This window comes from Aristolochia californica, unplaced genomic scaffold (assembly GCF_029961685.1).
Source record: "Aristolochia californica isolate CCGP_79_NKW_82.1479 unplaced genomic scaffold, dmAriCali1.0.hap1 SCAF_15, whole genome shotgun sequence".
NCBI lineage: Eukaryota > Viridiplantae > Streptophyta > Magnoliopsida > Piperales > Aristolochiaceae > Aristolochia > Aristolochia californica.
In genome coordinates this window covers 21,329,153-21,349,702 of record NW_027181826.1, presented here as the reverse complement: position 1 = coordinate 21,349,702, position 20,550 = coordinate 21,329,153, and the positions used below count along the sequence as shown (strand labels likewise).

General features: G+C 39.0%; 3 protein-coding genes across 4 annotated transcripts; all 3 read left to right on the top strand.

Moving 5' to 3' along the window:
* The first annotated feature begins 2,255 nt into the window (after positions 1 to 2,255).
* LOC137951227 (ethylene-responsive transcription factor 12-like) lies at positions 2,256 to 2,582 on the top strand. Its single transcript, XM_068797812.1, has one exon. It carries the CDS (start codon positions 2,256 to 2,258, stop codon positions 2,580 to 2,582), a length of 327 nt encoding a protein of 108 aa, XP_068653913.1.
* A 7,612-nt stretch (positions 2,583 to 10,194) lies between these two features.
* On the top strand, positions 10,195 to 16,829 carry LOC137951666 (protein yippee-like At5g53940). Of its 2 annotated transcripts, none has more exons than XM_068798490.1 (6): positions 10,195 to 10,396; positions 10,542 to 10,642; positions 11,461 to 11,504; positions 15,809 to 15,917; positions 16,415 to 16,470; positions 16,558 to 16,829. In XM_068798490.1, exons 2-6 carry the CDS (start codon positions 10,547 to 10,549, stop codon positions 16,631 to 16,633), a joined length of 381 nt encoding a protein of 126 aa, XP_068654591.1. In that variant the 5' UTR covers positions 10,195 to 10,396; positions 10,542 to 10,546; the 3' UTR covers positions 16,634 to 16,829. The 2 variants fall into 2 exon arrangements, with proteins under 2 accessions (XP_068654591.1, XP_068654590.1); XM_068798489.1 differs by having other exon boundaries at positions 10,512 to 10,642.
* A 1,484-nt stretch (positions 16,830 to 18,313) lies between these two features.
* On the top strand, positions 18,314 to 19,897 carry LOC137951226 (probable protein S-acyltransferase 1). Its single transcript, XM_068797810.1, has 5 exons — positions 18,314 to 18,673; positions 18,785 to 18,952; positions 19,052 to 19,309; positions 19,381 to 19,614; positions 19,694 to 19,897. The coding sequence occupies exons 1-5, from the start codon at positions 18,314 to 18,316 to the stop codon at positions 19,895 to 19,897; spliced, it is 1,224 nt and encodes a 407-aa protein (XP_068653911.1).
* The last annotated feature ends 653 nt before the right edge of the window (positions 19,898 to 20,550 follow it).

Here is a 20,550-nt window from a genome sequence, read left to right as displayed (position 1 = left end):
TCATGCAGCGGGTGACACGTGGGGAAAAGCTTACGGCGCGGCGGCCGAGAGTGGATGACGTGTGGGAGAGGGAACAGACAGTTAAGCCGGCTGTCGGCGTGATTTGGGGCGTGGGACCCACGGCGGAAGCCGCTCCTACCACGTTTCCCGCGAGACCTCCCTTTAAAAGCAACCGCCAAAAGCAGGAAGTTAGGGAGAACAGCGGACTGGGGCCCACCACAGCCTTTAAAGCCGGAATTTTGTAGGCGCTCCCCCTTCTCTTCCTTGGGCACTCTCGAGTTCCATTACATAAAGAAACCCAACATTAACCTCTAAAATAAACGAAGCTTAAGCCGAGTTATTCTTTTAATGTCCGCTTCGAATTTTGGAGCGGCGCGGTGAGCGTTTATGGGCGGCCGTGTGATTCCTTGATTAGAGACGAAAAACCAATGCCGCGCATCCCACGGATCTTCGTTCTTGCACGTGACGACGAACAAAACACGTGTGCCGTGGGAACGAAAAGAGATTGTCACATCGTCACTGTCACAGTATACGACAGCCTCCGCTCAGCAGGTCTTTTGCCGTACGCTCCCTTTGCATGTAGACGTGACCACTCAGCCACTGCCTGCTGTCCACGTGACGGACGGCACCTCGTCACTTCCCTCCCGCTAGATCCGACGGCTCAAATCATTTTAGCAAAAAGTTCAAAAAAAAAAAAAAAAACTAAAATAAGTAGTCTGATTAAATCTGAAAATTTCCCGAATCTGATGGCAGCTGGCGAGAATCTTTGGTTTCAATGGCCGTCACTGATAGAGAAACAAATTGCTTTTCAAGAAAAATGGATCAAATTGTTGGATCAGCCGTAAAACCTAAACGGAAAACAGCGCAATCAAAATCATGGACAAGAGCTTTTTATAATAACGTGCTTATTATGATATTACTTTCAGGTGTGAATAGGGTTGCCATGAGATGATAATGATCGGAAAACGACACTTTCCCCTTCCCGGAGTCAAATTCTTCAACTAAGCCACCCACTCCCCCGAATTGACCTCTCTTTCCTTCATTAAAGAAACCGAACGAAAGCCAATCCATGATCAATGATCCTCCCTCGCCAACTAAAAGCAGGACGGCCGCCTTTCCTTTCTCCCCTTTTTCCACACGGCTCTGCCTGGTTCCTGGCAAGCGGAACTCAAATTCAAAACCGAGTCGCGCTGTATTCAGATTTCCATGCGAGTAGTGAAAGTGTTCATTTACTCGGACGAATCGTAACGGATCGGAAAATCGGAAGGGATGATTGATGAGGATTCATGAATGTCGGCAATGGTGATTGATGGCGAGAATCCGCGTCGTCCTCGACCGTCCATTGATTGGTAAATGATGCCGCCGGAGGAGTCCGTTTTTCTTTCCTGATCATATTAATTGAAATCACCGTGAAGCGGACTCCCGTCGCGGTGGGCCGGTGCGACGTGTAGCACGCGGCGGATGATATAATACGTGAAGCGACAGACATCAGGGTTGCCTTTTCTGGGAGTTGTTAATTATCCAAGATCTTCGTCAACGCGAGATCACCGTACGGCACAGGGGGTGGCGAACGCCACCTGTAGAGTGGGAGGTGGTATAAACAGACAAGCGGCCCGGGATAAATGGCCACCGTCCACCCACCACGGGACACGCAACGCACTCACGTTCCTGCCGCCTTCCGTACCACTCGCTTTCCCATTTTTTCGTTTAGGGCTGACGTCGACGCATCACGTGACTCCCTCTGCGACACGTCAAATCAGGTGGCGGCTCTGCGCGTGTGGCGTAGGCAGCAGGCCGCGATTGGGGTCCACTTCCTTTCTCCTTCCAAAGGAAGCTGCGGCACTCGTCACTTCGTTTCAGAAAAGAAAAAGAAGAAAAAAATTCCCATTTCTAAACCGCGACCGGCGATTCGTGTAGGGTCCCTCCCCTCGCTTTCACTCTCTGAGGAGAGGACGACATCAGTGAGAAGGAAAAGATAAGACTTGAAAGAGCCGTCGACGCAAGGGGAGAATCGTGGCTTCTTTCAGTCTCGTGAGGTGGTGAGGTTCCTTCTTTTCTTTGTACTCGTCTCGTGTAATTTTTTTATTTTGTGTGTGTGTGTGTGTGTGTAAGCTGGATAAATGGCGTCGTCACGGGAAGCGCACTACAGGGGCGTGAGGAAGAGGCCGTGGGGCCGGTACGCGGCGGAGATACGGGATCCGTGGAAGAAGACACGGGTGTGGCTGGGCACGTTTGACACCCCGGAGGAGGCCGCCATGGCTTACGACGGTGCCGCCCGAACGCTCAGAGGAGCCAAAGCTAAGACCAATTTCCCTGTCCCGCCGCCTTCTACTCCCTCCCTCGATCTCAACCTACCCTCCGACCGTTGGGGTCAGAGACTCGTCTTCACCGAGTTCCTCCAGACTCGCGTTGTTACACACCAGGCCACTTCACCCACCACCGCACAGGCCGGTAACGACTCCGTCTCCGTCCCCATTCATAATCCGACGATGGGTGGTTCCTTTCTGGGCATTGTCGGAAAGGGTCTCGCCATTGATTTAAACGAGCCACCGCCTACAACCAGCTCGTCACTTTTCCTCTGATGATCGAGTTGGGATGAGATCAATGGTTTCCAGCTTCTGTTTTTCGGACTTCTCTAAGTTAATCCTGTTCATCTTCTCTTTTATCTTCTTCCGTGTTGTTCTACGGCCACTTTCTCAACTGCGTCTTCTACAGCAGTTAAAACGGATTTAATGGCAATCGGAAGCGCACATGTAAATAATCTTTTCTTAAATCGTCTGAGCATTTTTTATATTATCTCAAACTCTAAATGCTATTCCGGCCTCGATCAAGATTTAATTAATAGCTGCGCGCCACGTGACACGTAAATGAATAATCAGTGCACGGGAAATTAGTTAAAACAAAAAGGGTCAAAGTTTCAAGGATCGAAGCACATCTGTACCGGACAAATCGGATCCTGACCGCCGACAAAACGGAACCATCTCGTGGGGATAAATCTATTTTCTCGCCTGGTTCGGATAAGCTGCATTTGTCAGCGTCTCTAATCGCTTACAATATATGGGACGCGTTCCGTGTCCGACTCCGGCCCCGCGTGATGTCACTATCAGCCGCTCCGTCCGGACACGCAGGCGGCGAGAAGAGAAACGAGAAAATTTCGTCGACCGTGCGGCTGCTGCTCCGGAAAACCGAAAGGGCAGCAGTCGTCTGGTATTCTGTGGGGCGAAAACTGAAAAGAAAAGAAGGAAAAGCACGCCAAGGTCGTCAGCAGCAGTGGTTCGGAGCCGGCCAGTTCAGAGTCGGGTCTTGGGCCAGGTCGGCTACTTGGTAAACTCCGACAGCGACGTGGATTTAACGCCCCCGTGTGGTCCCTCCCCACCGCGTCCCTCTTTTCCCGCCCTCGTGTATCATTAATCTCTGCAGCATGGGTCCCGCTCTAAACAGGTGTCGGTCACAGGAGCGTTGCCAAAATGTCGGCAGCGAGGGCATCAATTCTGAGCCTTTTGTTCGCACGCGCGGCGGCGATCCGACGGATTCTAGACGGTCGTCCCAACGGGGAGCAGCATGGAGCGCCGTTAGGGGGTCATCATACCATCATAGACTCAAGCCCATCGTTGAAAGGATGGACGGTGGAGATCTGCTAAAATGGTGGTTACTTCCCGCCGGCGTGGTACGAAGGGTCCGGCGCGTTTTCTGTAGTCGCTGTCGGCCTTGGGGCGTAATTCTTTGGAAAAGATTGGGCACGTACTGAGACGACTGGTTTCTGCCAGAGTTGCAGGTGATGACGAATCCGATACGGAGGATTCCTGTCGGCAGATTCCGTTATCCTGTAAGTCGTGTCGGATCCTGGGCGCCGGACGCGTCCGTTGATGTTGGGGAACATTTTTTTTTTTTTGGTTGGGGAAACTCAATTTTTGTGAAGTAGCGACGTTGCAGAGACAAATGCCTGGGCAGAAGTGGTTGCATCTAATTCTTTTTACACTTTGAGAGCTATTTTTGATATTTACAGAATTGTTCACTTCTTTGTCATATAATATTAATGTCAATTTATGGAAAAAGCTATTAAACTTTATTATCCATGTTGTATTATAAAACTGGTATCACATTGTTCGATTTAATCGAATCCAATCCCGTTTCTTAGACCCGAAAAATGAGTAAAAGCTAGTTGACTCTGGCTAATTTAATCAAATATCTGAATGATCCAACCAAGCAACATCTTAATATCTGTGGGGTGAGTGCCATTGAGGAACTTGACCACTAGTTGATTGATGGTCATAGTCAAACAGCCCGCCAAATTTCAAAATCAGAAATTCAATCTTAATCTCCATCAATTATTGAGATCGAAGTTTGATCAACTGTTAGGATAAAGTAAATAGTACCGGGACACCACCAAAATCAAATTATAGGAAAACACTACTTAGGTGCCACACAAGTAGATGAGTTGACACATGAGTAGCACGTAGCGCCAACATGAACTCCTTGTGGCATAACATGGTCTACATCATCTGACATGGTAGGAGACTTGGTGTTGCCACTTGTTGCAATCTTAAGGAAAAAGAGACTTGTTCTGCCACATGTTGTGATCTAAGGGGAAAAAGACTTGGCTCCACTACGTGTCATGACCTCAAGGAATAAAACCTCGTCCTATCACATGTTGACATTCGACTAAATTCGAACTCGGTAAAAGAGAAATTATGGGACATAAGGGGGGTGGTTGAACCACCTATAAATAGTGTCGAAGGTTGAAACAAAATCCTAGAAGTTGTATCACTAGAGTACTGATACTCTACCAAAATTTCACTTCAAAGTTACAACAAGTAGATTGTTTCTATCATCACTTGTTACAACTAAAAAATTCACCATACATAAATATGAAACCAAAATTCTCGGCTAAACATCAAATGAAGATTACCTAAAGCATCAAAACTAAATCAATCAACTTCCTTTACAAAGGTGGTTCGAAATTGAATCAATTGGCTTCCTGCTATCACTAGAGATAGGACCTAAAATCACTAGTAATCTTCTCTCATGTTATTGTACTATAATGTCACAATAAAGTCTTTGTACATTTACTTTTTTTGCATACCCGGTGGGACAATCTCTACCTCTCATCTCTTTCTCCATAAAGAACATCAACTCCAACGTCATCACATCTCTAGGCGCAAAAGAAAGTGATAATCTCAAAGCCATAAGCTAAAGTCTAGGCTAGTCGAGTCCAAGGTAAGTAAATTCGATTGCCATTTACTTGAACCCATGGAGGTGGTCAAACACACAATCTATCATGGGACCGTCACAAGCAAAATAAGGAAGTTCATTCATATACCATAGTAACAACTCATCCAAGTCCGATCACTCAATTAATGAGAAAGAAATTGCAAGTCATGTCTACAACAGTTGTAGATGAATAACTTCACCTCAAAACTCCATCAACAAATCTCCCTCATCTTTCAAGTCCCATGGTGTTGGTGATGGCAATACCATACGAGGAGTGTCACGATAGTTGTACTCAAACATATGCGAGGGAACTCCAGTCATCATGAAACAAAGGTATACATATATGTATTGGCAACTGTACCAGTAGGAGTAGTGGAAGATGTGGACAACATACTTTTCAATTTCTTAGGGGGTGTTAGTGCACTTTGTAAGTGTTGGGGAAAGTGGGAGGGAAGGTAAAATATTAATTTATTAACATAATTTATAAAAAGTAAAATATTTACACAAATACTTACTTTTACAATATCCAAACTTAATGCAATTATTATATTAAAAGTGTTTAAATTCTCACTCTTAAACTAACATATATACGTAATTATATTTGTTTAAATTCATTACCCAGCATAGTACACAAATATCATAATAATAAAAGTAAAAATAATACAAATATAACTCAATCACATTTAATATTAAAAAAAACTACTACTGTATATACAAAATACAACACAAAAAATGTTTAATGGCATTAAAACATAATAGTCAATAATTTTGCCACATTTGAATTGCTAATACATCTCGAAAATACGATGCTCTTACAGATTGTATTGCATACTCCCTTTGAGTACTTCTTTGAGTGTCTACATCATCCTCAACATTCTCACAATTATCACTATCTTCATTTTCGTTTTCATTGTTATCTTCACAATGTTCTCCACCAAAATCATCACTTGAATCATCTTCTTTATCTTCAAATAAATCCATGTAATCTTCCATGCGTATATAATTATATCATATATAACAAACAATCACAATTTTTACCTGGACATCATAATCAAAAAGAGGGACATCTTTTAATATCATGAAATAAGCTTTTAAAGCCCCAAATGTACGCTCAATAGTGTTCTGTAAAGATGAGTGACTTCGGTTAAATAATTTTCTTTCTTCTGTAGGAGTATTATCTCCAAATTCTTACAAGTGATAACGAGCCCCTCGATGGGGAGCCAAAAACCCTGGAAGATTTGCATATCCAGCATCTACCAAATAATATTTGCCTATAATAAGATATATATATATATATATTATAATCTAATAAAAAATAATAAATTTAAATAGACTATATAGAGAAAAGTGACATTTACCTTCAGGAACATAAAGTTTATCTCATCTGGTTAATGCTAACTTCAATACACGTGAATCAACTGCTGATCCCTCCCATCCAACAAGTATATATGTGAATTGTATATCAAATGTATATGTTGCCATTACGTTATGTAAGAGAAAACTCTTCTTGTTCCAGAATCTTGCTTGTTGATCAAACGGGATATGTGCTTTAATATGAGTACCATCGATGATACCAATATAATCCTAAAAAAACATTAATACAAACATATATTTGATAGTAACTAAAAATTATTCATCAAATAACTTTATATTTACCTTAAAATATGGATAATAGATATCATTGTTCAAGATCTTTGAATAAGTATGTCTTGAAGGTCGTTTGATGTAATAATATTGTAGTTTGATAATAGCATCTAACACCTTGTTAAAATATGTACTAATTGTCCAATTTGATCTTTCAAACATCTTTGAGGTGACACTGTACAATTGTTGTTGACCAACAATGATACAAAAATATTCAAGTTGTTCTTTCACAGATATTGTTCTTGTATCAAATAAGAGTCCTCTATTTTTCACGATGCCAGCAAACTTGAGAAAAATAGTTTGATTCATCCTACACATTTTTTGTAATTTAATAGGCAATCTTTCTAATGATTTCTTTAAATATCGTGGACCACTCATATGATAAGAACGTTGGACTCGCCTATTATAATGATTTAAGTATGAATTGATAAGGACAAGTATTGTTGTGTAAGGTGTAATACAAATACATATTTTCTCCCTATCTGGTAGATTATCCATGGGTACATGCAATACTAGACATTCAATAATGAAAACACGGTTCAAACACATTCAATTATTTATGTCTGAACATGTTAACACAACCTGCACCATTAAAAAAGTCTCAACATCTACGTATTGAACACAAACAATAATAATATTCAACCATTTTGTCATACAGAAAAACACATTAAATTTCTACCCACATTTTTTCATCCCACATGGACACTCATTGTTTACCACAAATACTTAATAATCAACTTCATTCATACAAAATCAAATGTGTCTCGTAAATATAGGTTAAAACTGTCAACATCTGTGTAAGTCTATTACATTGCATTGAATTTAGCCATCAACCAGTCATACTGATCTTCTTGTTTCATCTTGAAAAACATATCCTTCTTATCTTTGGTGTTGAGCAACTCTGGGGCACAAAATTTGACTTCTCTAGGCAAGTTAGGTAATGTCTCAATATCTTTGAACCATGGAAGTTGTGTATCGACATGTACGGGACTAAAAATATGCAAAAAGGTTGATGACATATTGTTAATTGCCTCAACGACCTTGTTAGTATTTTCAACTAATGGTTCGGATCTCTTCCTACACTGAGTAGCAGTTCTACCCTCAACATGTCTTGGTGTTTTGCTTCTCAGAGTAGCTTCACTTAGAGACTCTATACTGTTAGGTATTGGGATCTCCCTAATTGCATCATCTTTATCTATGTCCTCAATCATTGACCTTCTGCAGTATTTGGAATGTTGTCTTCTGTCTCAACGTTTGTTTGACTTATTGTCCCCACGACAATAGAATTTCTAACAACTAAAACCAATTTTTCATATAGTGGACAACCTTACCGCCTATACTTATTGGCTTCTCTATGTGCCTACATGAAAAATTATCACTTAAAATACTTAAAATCCTGATTAATAAAGTAAGAAACATAATATTCTATGTTACGTTTACCGACCTTTATGTAATCTTGCCACACTGTCTTACTTGAGGTGATTTTTTGGGTTGTTGGATCCCACCCAAAGCCTCTAGTGTTGAGGCATATACTAATGATCTAATAGATTTTTTTCCAAGTCCGCATGCGGTTTTTCAACTGTTCAAGTGTCTTTTGGTTCGTTGTGTCCAAATTAAATATACAGACACAATCGTTGAAAAATTCATGTTTCCATACTCCATTGGGTAATTTGTTACCCAAATTGACTTGCACAATGAGCAAATCAAGTATTTTATTGTCTTCGTCGCACGTTCATGTGTCATTTGCTCTCTTTGTAGTTTCATCCATACTGTTTTTACCTTTCCTCATTCCGGTCATTTAAAACTCATAACAAGTAAACAATGAATCAAGAATAATTTGTTCTTCAAAAAAAGTAAAGGAGAGGGGATGAGGAGAAGAAAAAAAAGGAAGGGGAAAACCACACTCCCTCTCCTCCCCTCCCCACCCCCCACCCCCCCTCCCCCTCTTCTCCTTACCTTACCACTTAAAAATAGTAAATGCCACTAAAACATGAAGTAACATACTGATAAAGAAAATAAAAGGCTAATGCACAAAGATAAAAAATTTGAAGCTTCCTATTTCAAAAAAAAAAAAGTATAGTTATCTTATTGCCTTCCCAAGTAATAGGTAGTCCAATGGATGAAATCTCTAAACTTAGATAAATTTCCATCATATATGTTTTTGCATCTAATTGGAACTCTTGAGTAATGTCAACTTCTTACTGAGTTTTTCCTTTTCTTCTTTTGGAAATGATGACATGACATTTTGATTAAAGGAACACAAAACTGTGGAAAGCTCACAACAAGAGCAAGAAATAACACAGAGTAATAAAATCAAAACAATCATCACAAGGGCATGGAGTTCTACCAGGAATTGGACAACACCATATCTACTCTTACACAGATTTAGGTCTTTAAAAAAATAATATAGATTTAGGTCTCACGAAGAACCGTAGCTAAATGAACTATGTATATGAAGTTTCTCACTTATCATCAAAACTTTTTCACATAAGAAAGTTAGCAAAGGAGCCAAATCAATAAGAATGATTCCAAACCAAGAAGAATAAACCCTAATTTCTGTTGAATTTAGTGAGAGAGGTTGCAGAGGCAGAGGAACGATTTCGAAAATGGACCCAAAAATTAAAATCAGAAGCAGATGAACGATTCAGAAACAATAAGAAGAATAACCATCGATTTCCAGGAAGAAGGGTTTACCCTAGTTTCTTTCGAATCAAGTCAGAGAGGTTGTAGAGAAGGGAGGGATATCGTCGGAGGTCGTCGATGCTGGAGACGGCAAGAGGAAGAGAGTCAGCAAGCGCTGGGGAGAGGTTTGCGGAGGGGGCGATTGATATAGCCGAAGGGTATGAGCGAGAGAGGAGCCAAAAAAAATTTCTCCAAAAACCTTTTGTTCGACAGCTCTCCCGACAACCCGATGTAATTGATGGAGGGAAAGTGAATTTAGAGCTCAACCATAGCCAAATTAAGAGGGGTTGAGCTCTGAATTCACTTTCCCTCACGTAATGCCTAAAATGGAGGAAAATATATTACATTTGTAATTTATTTTCCCTCCCAACTTATAGAGGGCACTAACGGGTTTTAGCACATTTAACCAGAGTGAATTTCACTTACAAAGGGCACTAACAAGGCGTTAAATACTTCATAATCCTTTGATTCAACAAATTTCATAGGCAAATGATGGATTTGGTGTGGAACTTAGAATATGAGATTTGACCACATGAAGATTTGGTTGTAGGTTGGCTAGATAAATAGTAGATTTTCTAGATTTTACCATATGGTTTTAGGTTGCATCCCTCAAGGATAAATACAGAAATCTCGTTTGGACATGGGGCCGCACAAAAATTTGCCGTTTCCGCGTGCCTCAAGATCAGAGATCACCTTGAAACTTCAGAGGCAAAAGCTTCTGCGCTTCCGTAGATTTGTTCCATGCGATTGAGCGAACCAACGAGCAAACAGTGGACAGAATAGAAGGGCGTTGAGCTAAAGAAAGGCCTGCGTAACGCCAGAAAGCTTTTGATTTTGATTATTTTGAAGGAACAAGTCGGTGCGTCTATGCTTCTTCGTCCCGTATCTACCCGTTGATTTTTTTTCTTCTAGTGTCTTACTCTTTATGTAAATTTTTTTTTTTTTTTTTTGTGGTGATTGTTTTGGTTATTTAGATACAATTCAATTGCCGTTTGAACAAGCAGGAGCAATGGGAAGGATTTTTCTGGTTGAACTAGAAGGCAGGATTTATAAATGTCAATACTGTCGGAGTCATCTGGCTCTCGCCGATGATCTTGTTTCCAGGGTATCATCCACGGACTTTATTTAATGTTTATGGAGCTATTTTGTGGCGTACTTTTTCTTTGTTATTAGTTATCCTTTTGCTTGGAAAAGTGACGGGTTATTGGTTTAGTAAACAAATTTACCTTGTATTTGCCCTGTTGGATTTCCTAATCATCTGTATCGAAACATAAACGCAATTTTTAAGTTACAATACTCATTAAATTCAGCGTCTTGGGAATCTATTAGTCATAGTTTTTAACACACAATAAAAGGAAAACGTATGTAATTTGTACTGAATTGCTGATGATTCCAGTTCCGTCATTTCTTAAGCGAATTGCTATTGCTTGTAGAGCATGTGAAGTTTGATTGGACATAGGAAATGTTTAAATCCTCCTCCAGAGAATTCACTGGCTCTTCAAATCCAGCGTTGTGATTACTTCAACAAACTCTTCAAACAGATGTCAGTAAGAAAACCAAGTTTATTGAAAACCACTTTGGAATATTATCTTGAGATAAAAGAAGGATTCTACATTAACATGAGTTGAGGTGTTCCTTTGGAAACCAGTGGTTAATATATGAGGTACTGGCAAATTGAACTTCTGATTGGGACTTACCACAGCCATTTTTTTGTAAAGATATGATTTCGTTGTGATTAGTAAAGGGAAATTTAAGCAATAATAAGAAAGGGAAATGCAAAAAGAAAGTAGAAAGATAGACTGGCAAAACATATATTTTATATGCGCTTCAGTAACTATTTTAGAGATAGAGAAAGAATAACACTTCCCTGGCAATTACTTCAGTGGTTAGAATTTTCTCTAAGTGTTGGTTTATACTTTACAGGCTTTCCATTGCCAACGCGGAAAAGCATACCTATTCAACAATGTGTGAGTTCCCCTTGACTTTGTCATATCAATTATCCTGCTAATTGCATTTTCATGTTTTTTCTATTTCATGAGATTGGTCCATGATAGTCTACCTCCTAGCAAAGACTGGCTTTAGTGATGACTAGATCTGTATATAGGAGAGTATTTCTGGATACCATGTAAATTTCAATTTTAAGTTGGAAATAAGCAATGCATTATGTTAAATGTCGAGGATGACAGATTTCATTACTCATAAGTAAAGGCGAGGTTATCTCAGCCATGATCATAGCTCAAGACTCTCTTATGCACCATTTGGATAACTATGTCGTGTGAAGCAACTTCTTCTTATTCTTTTTTTTTTTTTTTGGAAGAAGTGAGATTTATTACAAAGGCAAAAGAACAAAATTAGGGAGGTGGCTTGGAAATAATAAGAGATTGTAGGGTCACCCCATTTGTAGCAAGAGAGTTAGCCAAATGATTGGCTGGTCTCAGTACATGAATCCCAGAACAATAAAAAGGGCTGACAATGCAAAAGAGCTAAAATCAACCTCAACATTTCAAGCCTTCCAATAGCTCACTCAAGTAATACAAATGCTTATTTCCATGCTTTTCTTGGACATAGCAAGATTAATTTACCATGGGGCTGAGAGGCAATTTCTTGCATTAAGTCCTTAGTACCTAATTGAGGCTAATATTTACCGCTTCACAACTTCCTTCTGTAGTGGATGATAGGATGCTTTAGTGATAAAACAGATAGGGACCTTTGGTTAGTGAACTCAACCACTGGACAAAACGAAAAGAAACAGCTCCCCAAGATTGACATCATGGAGCTTATCCATTATTTTATATGTGATTAATTTTACTTATTATCTAGATATTATCATGACAAATTTCAGGTGGAAGGCAGTCTAAAGTAATACATTCTTTGGTATACTGAAACTAGTTACCTTTTTCTATTTCTGATTGTTATACTAAAATTAACTATCTAGGTATATATCTAAAATTACTGCTATGCACCTTTGTATTATCCAGTTACACTGTTTTTATTGTAACCTACTTTAATGACTCTTTTTAGTTTTGATAAAGAGTATCACTAACTGTTCCTATAGTAACTATGGAACTGTGTTCATTTCTGTGTGGCAAAACAGCAGAAGATTGGCATCATGATCTTGATCCTAAAAGTTTAAGTACTTATCAAGTTCCACCAAGAACAGTCCCAGTTAATATTTTTGAATCATCAACTTTTTTATGGACATTTTTTTGAGAAATATATCAAAAAATTCTGTTGCAACCCAAATCCTAATGAAATGCTCAGACTACTGTTGGTCTGAAGAATGATGACATATGAATGCTATTTCATAGGCAAAGAAATGGTCAGTCACACAAAACTCAGATTTGCTGCATGAATGTGGATTTGATCAGTTTTGCTTGCTTATGATTCGAGAGAAAGGGAGTGGTGTTCATTTACAAAAAGAGGTCTATTCATTCACCGACTCTGCTTTTGGTTTCATCAGAAGGCTGTTCTCTTTTGGATATCATTTCTGTCTTTAGATTGAACTATGATAAAGTGGACTTTCAATCTCTAAGGTGGTATTCGTTAAGCATCGAAAGATCAGATTCTCCTAATTAAAATATAAAGTTGTCTATTTCAGTTGGTGATTTTTTTACAATAGTGACAGGAAATGATGATACCTCAAATCTTTCAGATAACTGTTCAGCTTAACTGGGGTATAAGCTCTCATGTGCCTAGTAATTTATAAGGTCATCAAATTTGAGTCTTGTTTTTCTGCTTATGTTAAAATTATTTGTTGCACTCATTTATTCGTGTATACCAATGTGGTATGATGTGGAGCAACATTTTTCAATGGGTCTCCCAACAGCTTCCCTATACTCATGTCTACTGCAGTTTCATTGTTGAGGGGAAACTCTACCATAGGTCATTCACCTCCCCTCTCATAATGGAAGGGGACTCAGCAAGTGTATTAAGTTGGTCAAGGCACACTTCCCATCCTTCTTGGCGTATAGCTCATGTTTTTTATAAATTATTTTATTTTTGTAAGCATCTAGATGTCTCATGGCATAAAATTTCTAAGTCTGCTGATCGTGTAGCAGACTTCTTGCTAATGAGGGCGTCTCCAGTCATCCCTGCTGTAGAGAGCTCCCTCCCCCTTGTATTTTAACGCCTTCTGTGCCTTTTTATAAGCAATAAAAGCTACATTTAAAAAAAATACTTGCTTACCTGTCTTTCGATTGGATATCTCGCAACCCCTAATGGCTTGAAAATCCCTATTATTATTTCCCCTGTATATTTCTATTAGAAGGCTTTAAGACAGAAAGAAGATCATTTTTTATTAGTTATAATGTGCTGGGAATGAAACATGGATTGGCAAGTAGTGCTAGAATCGAGTGCTGTCACTAAGGTGAGAGCTACTTGATGTGAAGTGGAAGTCTTCATATAGTGGGCAGTCGTGGATGTCAGTACAAAAGAAAGAAAGGTAGACTTTTATGTGCATGTGGGACCCAACTTGCTCATGCACATCAGGTTGGGCAGCCTAGTCTGGTTCAAGTTTGAAAAGTGTAGCTTTCATCATCTTTCTGCTTTAGAGTATTGGTTAGGTATCTATTGCGTATTGAATTTTTTTTGGTTTATATGGAGTTATTATTATTGTTTTCTTCTGAAAATGGCGAATCATTTTTTATTAGATAAGCTGAGCAAAAATAGGGTACAGCATAAGACTGAGCAAAAACATAGATTACAACATAAAGTACAGCTTAGTTTAATCATGAACTAGAGTGAAAGAGATGGCCCAAAGGCCAAGCAGTCCCTGTATACTCCAAACCTTGTTCCATGCAATAGGCCAGTCTACAGTAAGATCAGCAACTTCATAAAAAAATGCCTTAGGCTCCACAGAAGGAACCCTCCTTGCTCACCCTGGCTTTAACTAAAGCTGAGTCCCCTTCCACCAACTGCCCATTAAAATGCTTGAATAGTTTGACATGGCTTTTGTTTTAGCCTCATTTGATCTACAACATACTGCTGGCCAAGAGAAAGCCAGAAGGATTTGCCCATTGCTGTTTCTAATGCCTCCTCCAGTACCCGCTGGGCCAGGGCTGCCTAGGGATGACCAATCAAAATTGGGCTTCAACTAGTTTAGGAGGGGGTTTCATGAGACCACAATGGGGGGATTAGGAGCACCAAAATTCATTAGCTTCCTCCAAAATTTTCTTAAGATTTGATGGAGCTTGCCCAAAGGAGTGTGCTGTGTATAGTCTTCTCTATAAACCCTACAAGTGAGCTGGACTTACCCTCAAAGGCTCAGCTGTTTCTCAAACAAGATATGCCATGGGACTGCTGCTACTGATGCTTTCCAAAGAGCCTTTCCATACTGTAGTAGTGGCCAGGAATGACAATGGTGGAGGAATTCAGAAACTGCTGGGTATGCATATTGATATATCAAATTTTGATATTAAGACTCCCCATACTGACCTGCTGAAGTTGCAATGGAGAAAGAGAGGTGTAGTAGCTTTCATCATTAATCAGCTTTAGCTTTTAGTGTTTTGGTTAGGTATCTAATATTGGAGTCTTCTTTTGGTTTATTTGGAGTTACTGCAGAATGGATATTTAGCAAGTGCTCATATGATATATGCAGTGAAATTCGTTAATTATTTTATTCCTGCTATATTGCAAAATTTTCAGGGAAGAGTCTAAACCTATAGTAACTATTGTTTTCTCTAGAGATATCTGGCCACCTTCCAGCTTTCCATATATAGCAGATATCACATCCCACCCTTACCCAGCACTGCAAGAGCTGAGGGCATGTTCTGTGCCAACTCTTACCTATTGCTGTTTAGGCCAAAATGATGATTTTGATAGCCCATTATTATCTATCCAATTTTGGGTTCACTTGTTTGGTGATCTTGCAAGTGGAGATTGGTTGCTAGGAAAATAAACTTTTTGCATTTTGTCTGAAATTTTTTTTCTTATCTTCTCATACTTGAGTGTGTTTTAGTTCTGATCTATATCTTCCTTTATGATGGGCTCCTGTGACAGCTAATTCATGCCTTATCTTTGTAATTTTATTGTTTAATGTTTAGCATTATAAAATATTAAACATTGGTGAATAGATGGTTGGCTATGATTAAAATGCAGATTTACTCTTCCATTTTATCTGTTTGATGTCAAGTGTGGTAGTAAGATGTTCGCACATAGCCCTTGGGTGACCTTTTTTCTTGCTGAATCAATGCTTGAACCCAAACCTGATTTCCCTGTGATACATTAACTCAGTGCTTTCGGAAATTTCACAATTTTATGATTTTTGTTTCAGGGTGAATATCTCCGTAGGAGCCCAAGAAGAGAGGATGATGCTCTCTGGAATGCACACAGTTGCAGATATATTCTGCTGCTGCTGTGGGCAAATTGTTGGCTGGAAATATGTAAGAAATATATTTAGCATTTTTATTTCTATATACTTTTTGGGTGACTCTTATGGGTGGACCCATTAAGTACGCTTCACAGGGTTACACAGGGAATCATGGTGTATGATTTATATAGTCATCGTTCATTCTGGTTTTCCAGTTAACGCGTGACATTGGCCAAATCTATTTGGGTAAGAGTGCTTGATAATTGAAAGAAAAAGTAAACCACACACCTGTGTATGAGACCATTCTTCAAGTCCTGTTGAGTACCTTATGTGTTTTATGGAGGCCCGTGATCAAATTTTGAGTGGAGAAATTCACACTCTCAGAGTTTAAAATACTCTTCAATTTTATGAATATAAAAGTGCATCAATCCTTAAAGAGTTGGGACACTTTGTTAGGTTAGGATCAACCTACTGGTGCTTCTAATACAACTCAGTAAGGGGAAATCACTATGCTTGTAAGGGAACAGGTTATTGACTGCTTCTAACCAGTAGTTTTTATTAATTGTTCAGGAGGCAGCCCAAGATAAAAGTCAGAAGTACAAAGAAGGAAAATTCGTTTTGGAAAGGTCACCACATATTTTACTTGGAACATCTTTCATGTGGCACTGATTTACACATTGGGTTTTCTAAATTGCTTCCTTTTTCATTAACAGAGGAAGGATTGTTGATGGGATCGATTCAGAATTCTTTCTGGATAATCGCCCGAGTGGGAGTGATGCTGAGGATTAGGGAAAGGGTGTCTCTTCATTGTATAGATGGTAATAGTAGTTTCCACACTGTATTGGATACAAAATAGAAAGCAAACACTGTCCATGTCAGGTTCACTGAACAGCAGCTACTATTTGAGACAAAGATAATTTGCCCAAAAGGATTATGTGGCTCTGTGTCATCGTCATAATATGAAGCGTTACTCGTTTTCATTTCATCTTAAATGGTCTTCTGGGTGGATGGAGAATATATTCGTCTGGTTACTTACGAATCCATTACAGATTGAAAATTACTCTCTCACGCACAGACGTGCGTAGACACAGAAGCCGTTCAGCACTCCTGAAAGAGGCACTACAAAAGGGTTTATTTCATGTTAATGATCAGTGAAGATGCCATGAAGTGTTGAAAGTTCTTCTTTACTTTGTTTGGCTTGAAAATCTTTCTAGAATCGTCTCTGCCTTAAATCCAACTATGTGGGAGTCTAGAGCAAGAAGAATTACTTGATAAGGTCTTTGTTGTAGACAAAATTTCAAACTACATAATCAGCTATGGGTTATATCTAGGAACAAGTTGGAATCAAATTGAGCATCTACAGCGAAACTTCCCATGAGTGAAGAATGGAAAGCATCAACCAGTCTCTTTAATAGCCTTGAACTTAAAAGCTGTTCCCCATAAGAAGGGGGTTGGTTTAGCTTTCAAGAGATGTTTAAATGAAAGAGAGAAACAATGGGAGAAAATTTTCCAAGCAAAGTAGAAGAAGAAACATGGATATTGAGGGTGAATGAAGCTCTGGGACAATCAGCTTTATTAGAAGAAGAGAAGTAATAAAAAAGGATTTAGAAGAATCAAAGGAGATGGACCAAGACATCTCAGCAAATCATCAAATCATTGGAGTAGATAAAAATATTGTCAAGAAAGTGAATGACTTGATGTTGAATCAGCCAAAAGATGAGATACAAGGAAGAAAAGGTAGCTTTGGGCTGAAGAAATCAGAAGGGAGATGACACTACAGCATATGCAGCTTTCTATGATCTAGGTTTGCATATCAGGACATTTAACTTTTACAAATTGTAACTAATCTTTTGTAGAAAATAGGATTACTATGTGCTAAACTTATTGGCACTCTCATAAAAAGTGGAAATGACTTGTATGATGATAGTAATCCACTCAATATTATTATATGCCATTGTAATTTGTCCAAATATTTCATTTGTAGTTAGTATGGTAAGTCGATTTATGGACTTTTTAGGCGTTATTCGTCGAGATGTTCCATATGGAATTTTAATTTTTTTTGAAATTGGAGTGACAATAGTGGGTTATATAGAAATGAGATGTGATAATCATGCAATTATTTTTATCGTTAATAATCTAATATTTCACCAGAGGAAAAAAACATATTGAGGTAAACTATCATTTTATTCGGGGATACACCATTGAGCAGCACGATTTCTACTCCATATATAACCTTCTTGGAACAAAGTCGATGATATTTTAAGGAAGGTTTATTTATGTAACAAGTTGGGTTTGTTTGATTTGTGTAAGGGCGGACAATTTCATTCATTCATTATTATAAATTGTTCAACTACTTAATGATTAATTCATAATAAATATAACTGAAACACCAAGTAAAAGTTCAATATATTCTGAAAGTTGAAACCCAATTTGTTGAAATGTGACACTCTTCAACTGTTGGGATCGCTAATGGCGGTTAAAACTTTCAGTTGCAGGAATGCAGTTTCATCATTCGGTTCCATCAGTTCGTTTCCCTTTTCTTCAAATTCTGATTCGTTTCATTCAAGTCTGCGATTTCTTCAACCGAATTCCCCAAGCGATTCCAAGATGGCCAACAATGGCGAACCGAGTCAACTTCCACCATTAGAGGACCTTGATGGACCAAACACGCCTGGAAGGATCAGAGCCATTCTATATAAAATCTACTGCTGGAGGGACTCTGTCTATCAAAATCCATGGCGGGGATCTAAACTTGGTCAGAAGAAAGAGACTGTACGCACTGAGAGGAAAGATGTGATCAGACTCTATCAAGTTTGGCCAGGCAAAAATGTGAAATATCTTCGGTTCTTTTAGTTAATTATCACGGTTTTGTTAATCTTTTCTTAGTTTAATGTAATGGGGGGCATCACAAGTTCACTATTTTTAAAATCTTACACGCAGGTATTTTTCTTCAAAGGACATCTGATCTATGGTCCAGATCCAAAGGGGTTCTTACTCACTGCATTTGCCATAATCCTCTCAAACTGGGCATTTTGCATCTACATCGCCGATAAGTTGTCGAAAAACTCAACTCTAATCATCACTTTCTCCATCATCTTAACACTAATTGTAAGTACACAAAATGTAAAAACAACACTGGATTAATATCTTTATATTTGACAAGTTTCAGCGATTACTCTTTAAGCAGAATTAGATCTTTCTCAACAGGTTCTCATTAACTTAATAGTGGTCAGTGCAAGAGATCCAGGAATCATCCCAAGGCAATACCAGCAACAGGTAGAAGTTGGAACCAGTGATGGGATTATAAGGAAGAGGATTATCGTTAATGGGGTTGAAGTGAAACTAAAACATTGTCAAATTTGCAAACATTTCCGAATGCCTCGCAGCTGCCATTGCGCAGTTTGTGACAACTGTGTCGAAAAATTCGATCACCATTGCCCTTGGATCAGCCAGTGTATTGGATTAGTAAGTGACGAACGAGCTCTTAACTAGACATTTCTTCAATGTTTAACCTCCATTTTTTCTTTCTTACGCAGCATAACTACCGGTACTACTTGATGTTCATCTCCTCGGCATTGTCTCTCTTCATCTTCTTCCTCTCCTTCTCTTGTGAAAGAATCAAGCAGAAAATGTTCAAGACTGGGACTGGTTTACTCGCAACTGTTGTTAATACCCCAGAAGCAGCAGCCTTGGCTTTGTTCAGCATGGTGGCGGTAGTCTTCCTCGGTGGCCTCACTCTCTACCATGCTTACTTGATAATGGCGAATCAGGTTACGCTCCGTAACATCTTCATCAATTGTAAAACCTTGCTTTTGCTAACTCTTCCTACTTGCTTTTAACTTGTTTTAGACGGCCTATGAGCACTTCAAACGAAGAAACAAGGACACCCCTAATCCTTATGATAAAGGAATATTAAGAAACGTCAAAGAAGCATTATTTACTAGAAACCCATCTTCTAGAGTCGATTTTCAAGCAGAAGTTGTGTCGCCTTGCCGGAGTTTGGACTCTACGACCGGTGGGATGTCTTCTTGGAGATTTCTACAGTCTGGCTAAGGAGTGGAAGAAGGTGTCACTAGAGCATGAACTTGATGTAAAAAAGAGGTTTTTAAGCTTTTTTTTTAATCATTTATGCTCTATTTTGGTTTTTACCAAGTAAACAAGAAAAAGTATACATTTTACTCTCTTACCTTATGAACTAGCCATTAAGCTTCAACTTGGAACTGTATTATGCTTAATGAGTTATCTAGTCGACCCTAAATCTTAATCAAGACGTCACCATCATTTCCTCACCATGATGGGTCACCCCCACCAGAAATAGGTATTGGATTCTCTACACGGCTTATAAGTTTCCGCAAAAGAGGAAACATACTGGTAACTGAAACATGCCCTGAACTGTTTCTTGCTGGACAGAATATTCCCCTCTCTTCCTTTTCTAACAAGCACCCGAGAAAGAGAAGACGAAGAAGAAAATGACAAGTGCTGAAACTATAAACCATTTCACCTTTATTATCAGGTTTGTGATATTGTCCATAAATACCAAGTATTAAGCTAAATATACAACGCCTTAAGAGTCGATTTTTGTAAAACCCATGATGGGAAGATCTAGATTCTTGGGGTTCAATCTGGTTTCTTCAAATCTGGTATTGAACTATCAAAAGCTCCGGGTGTTAAACCTGTGGATTTTGTTAATGGCATTAGTTTACTAA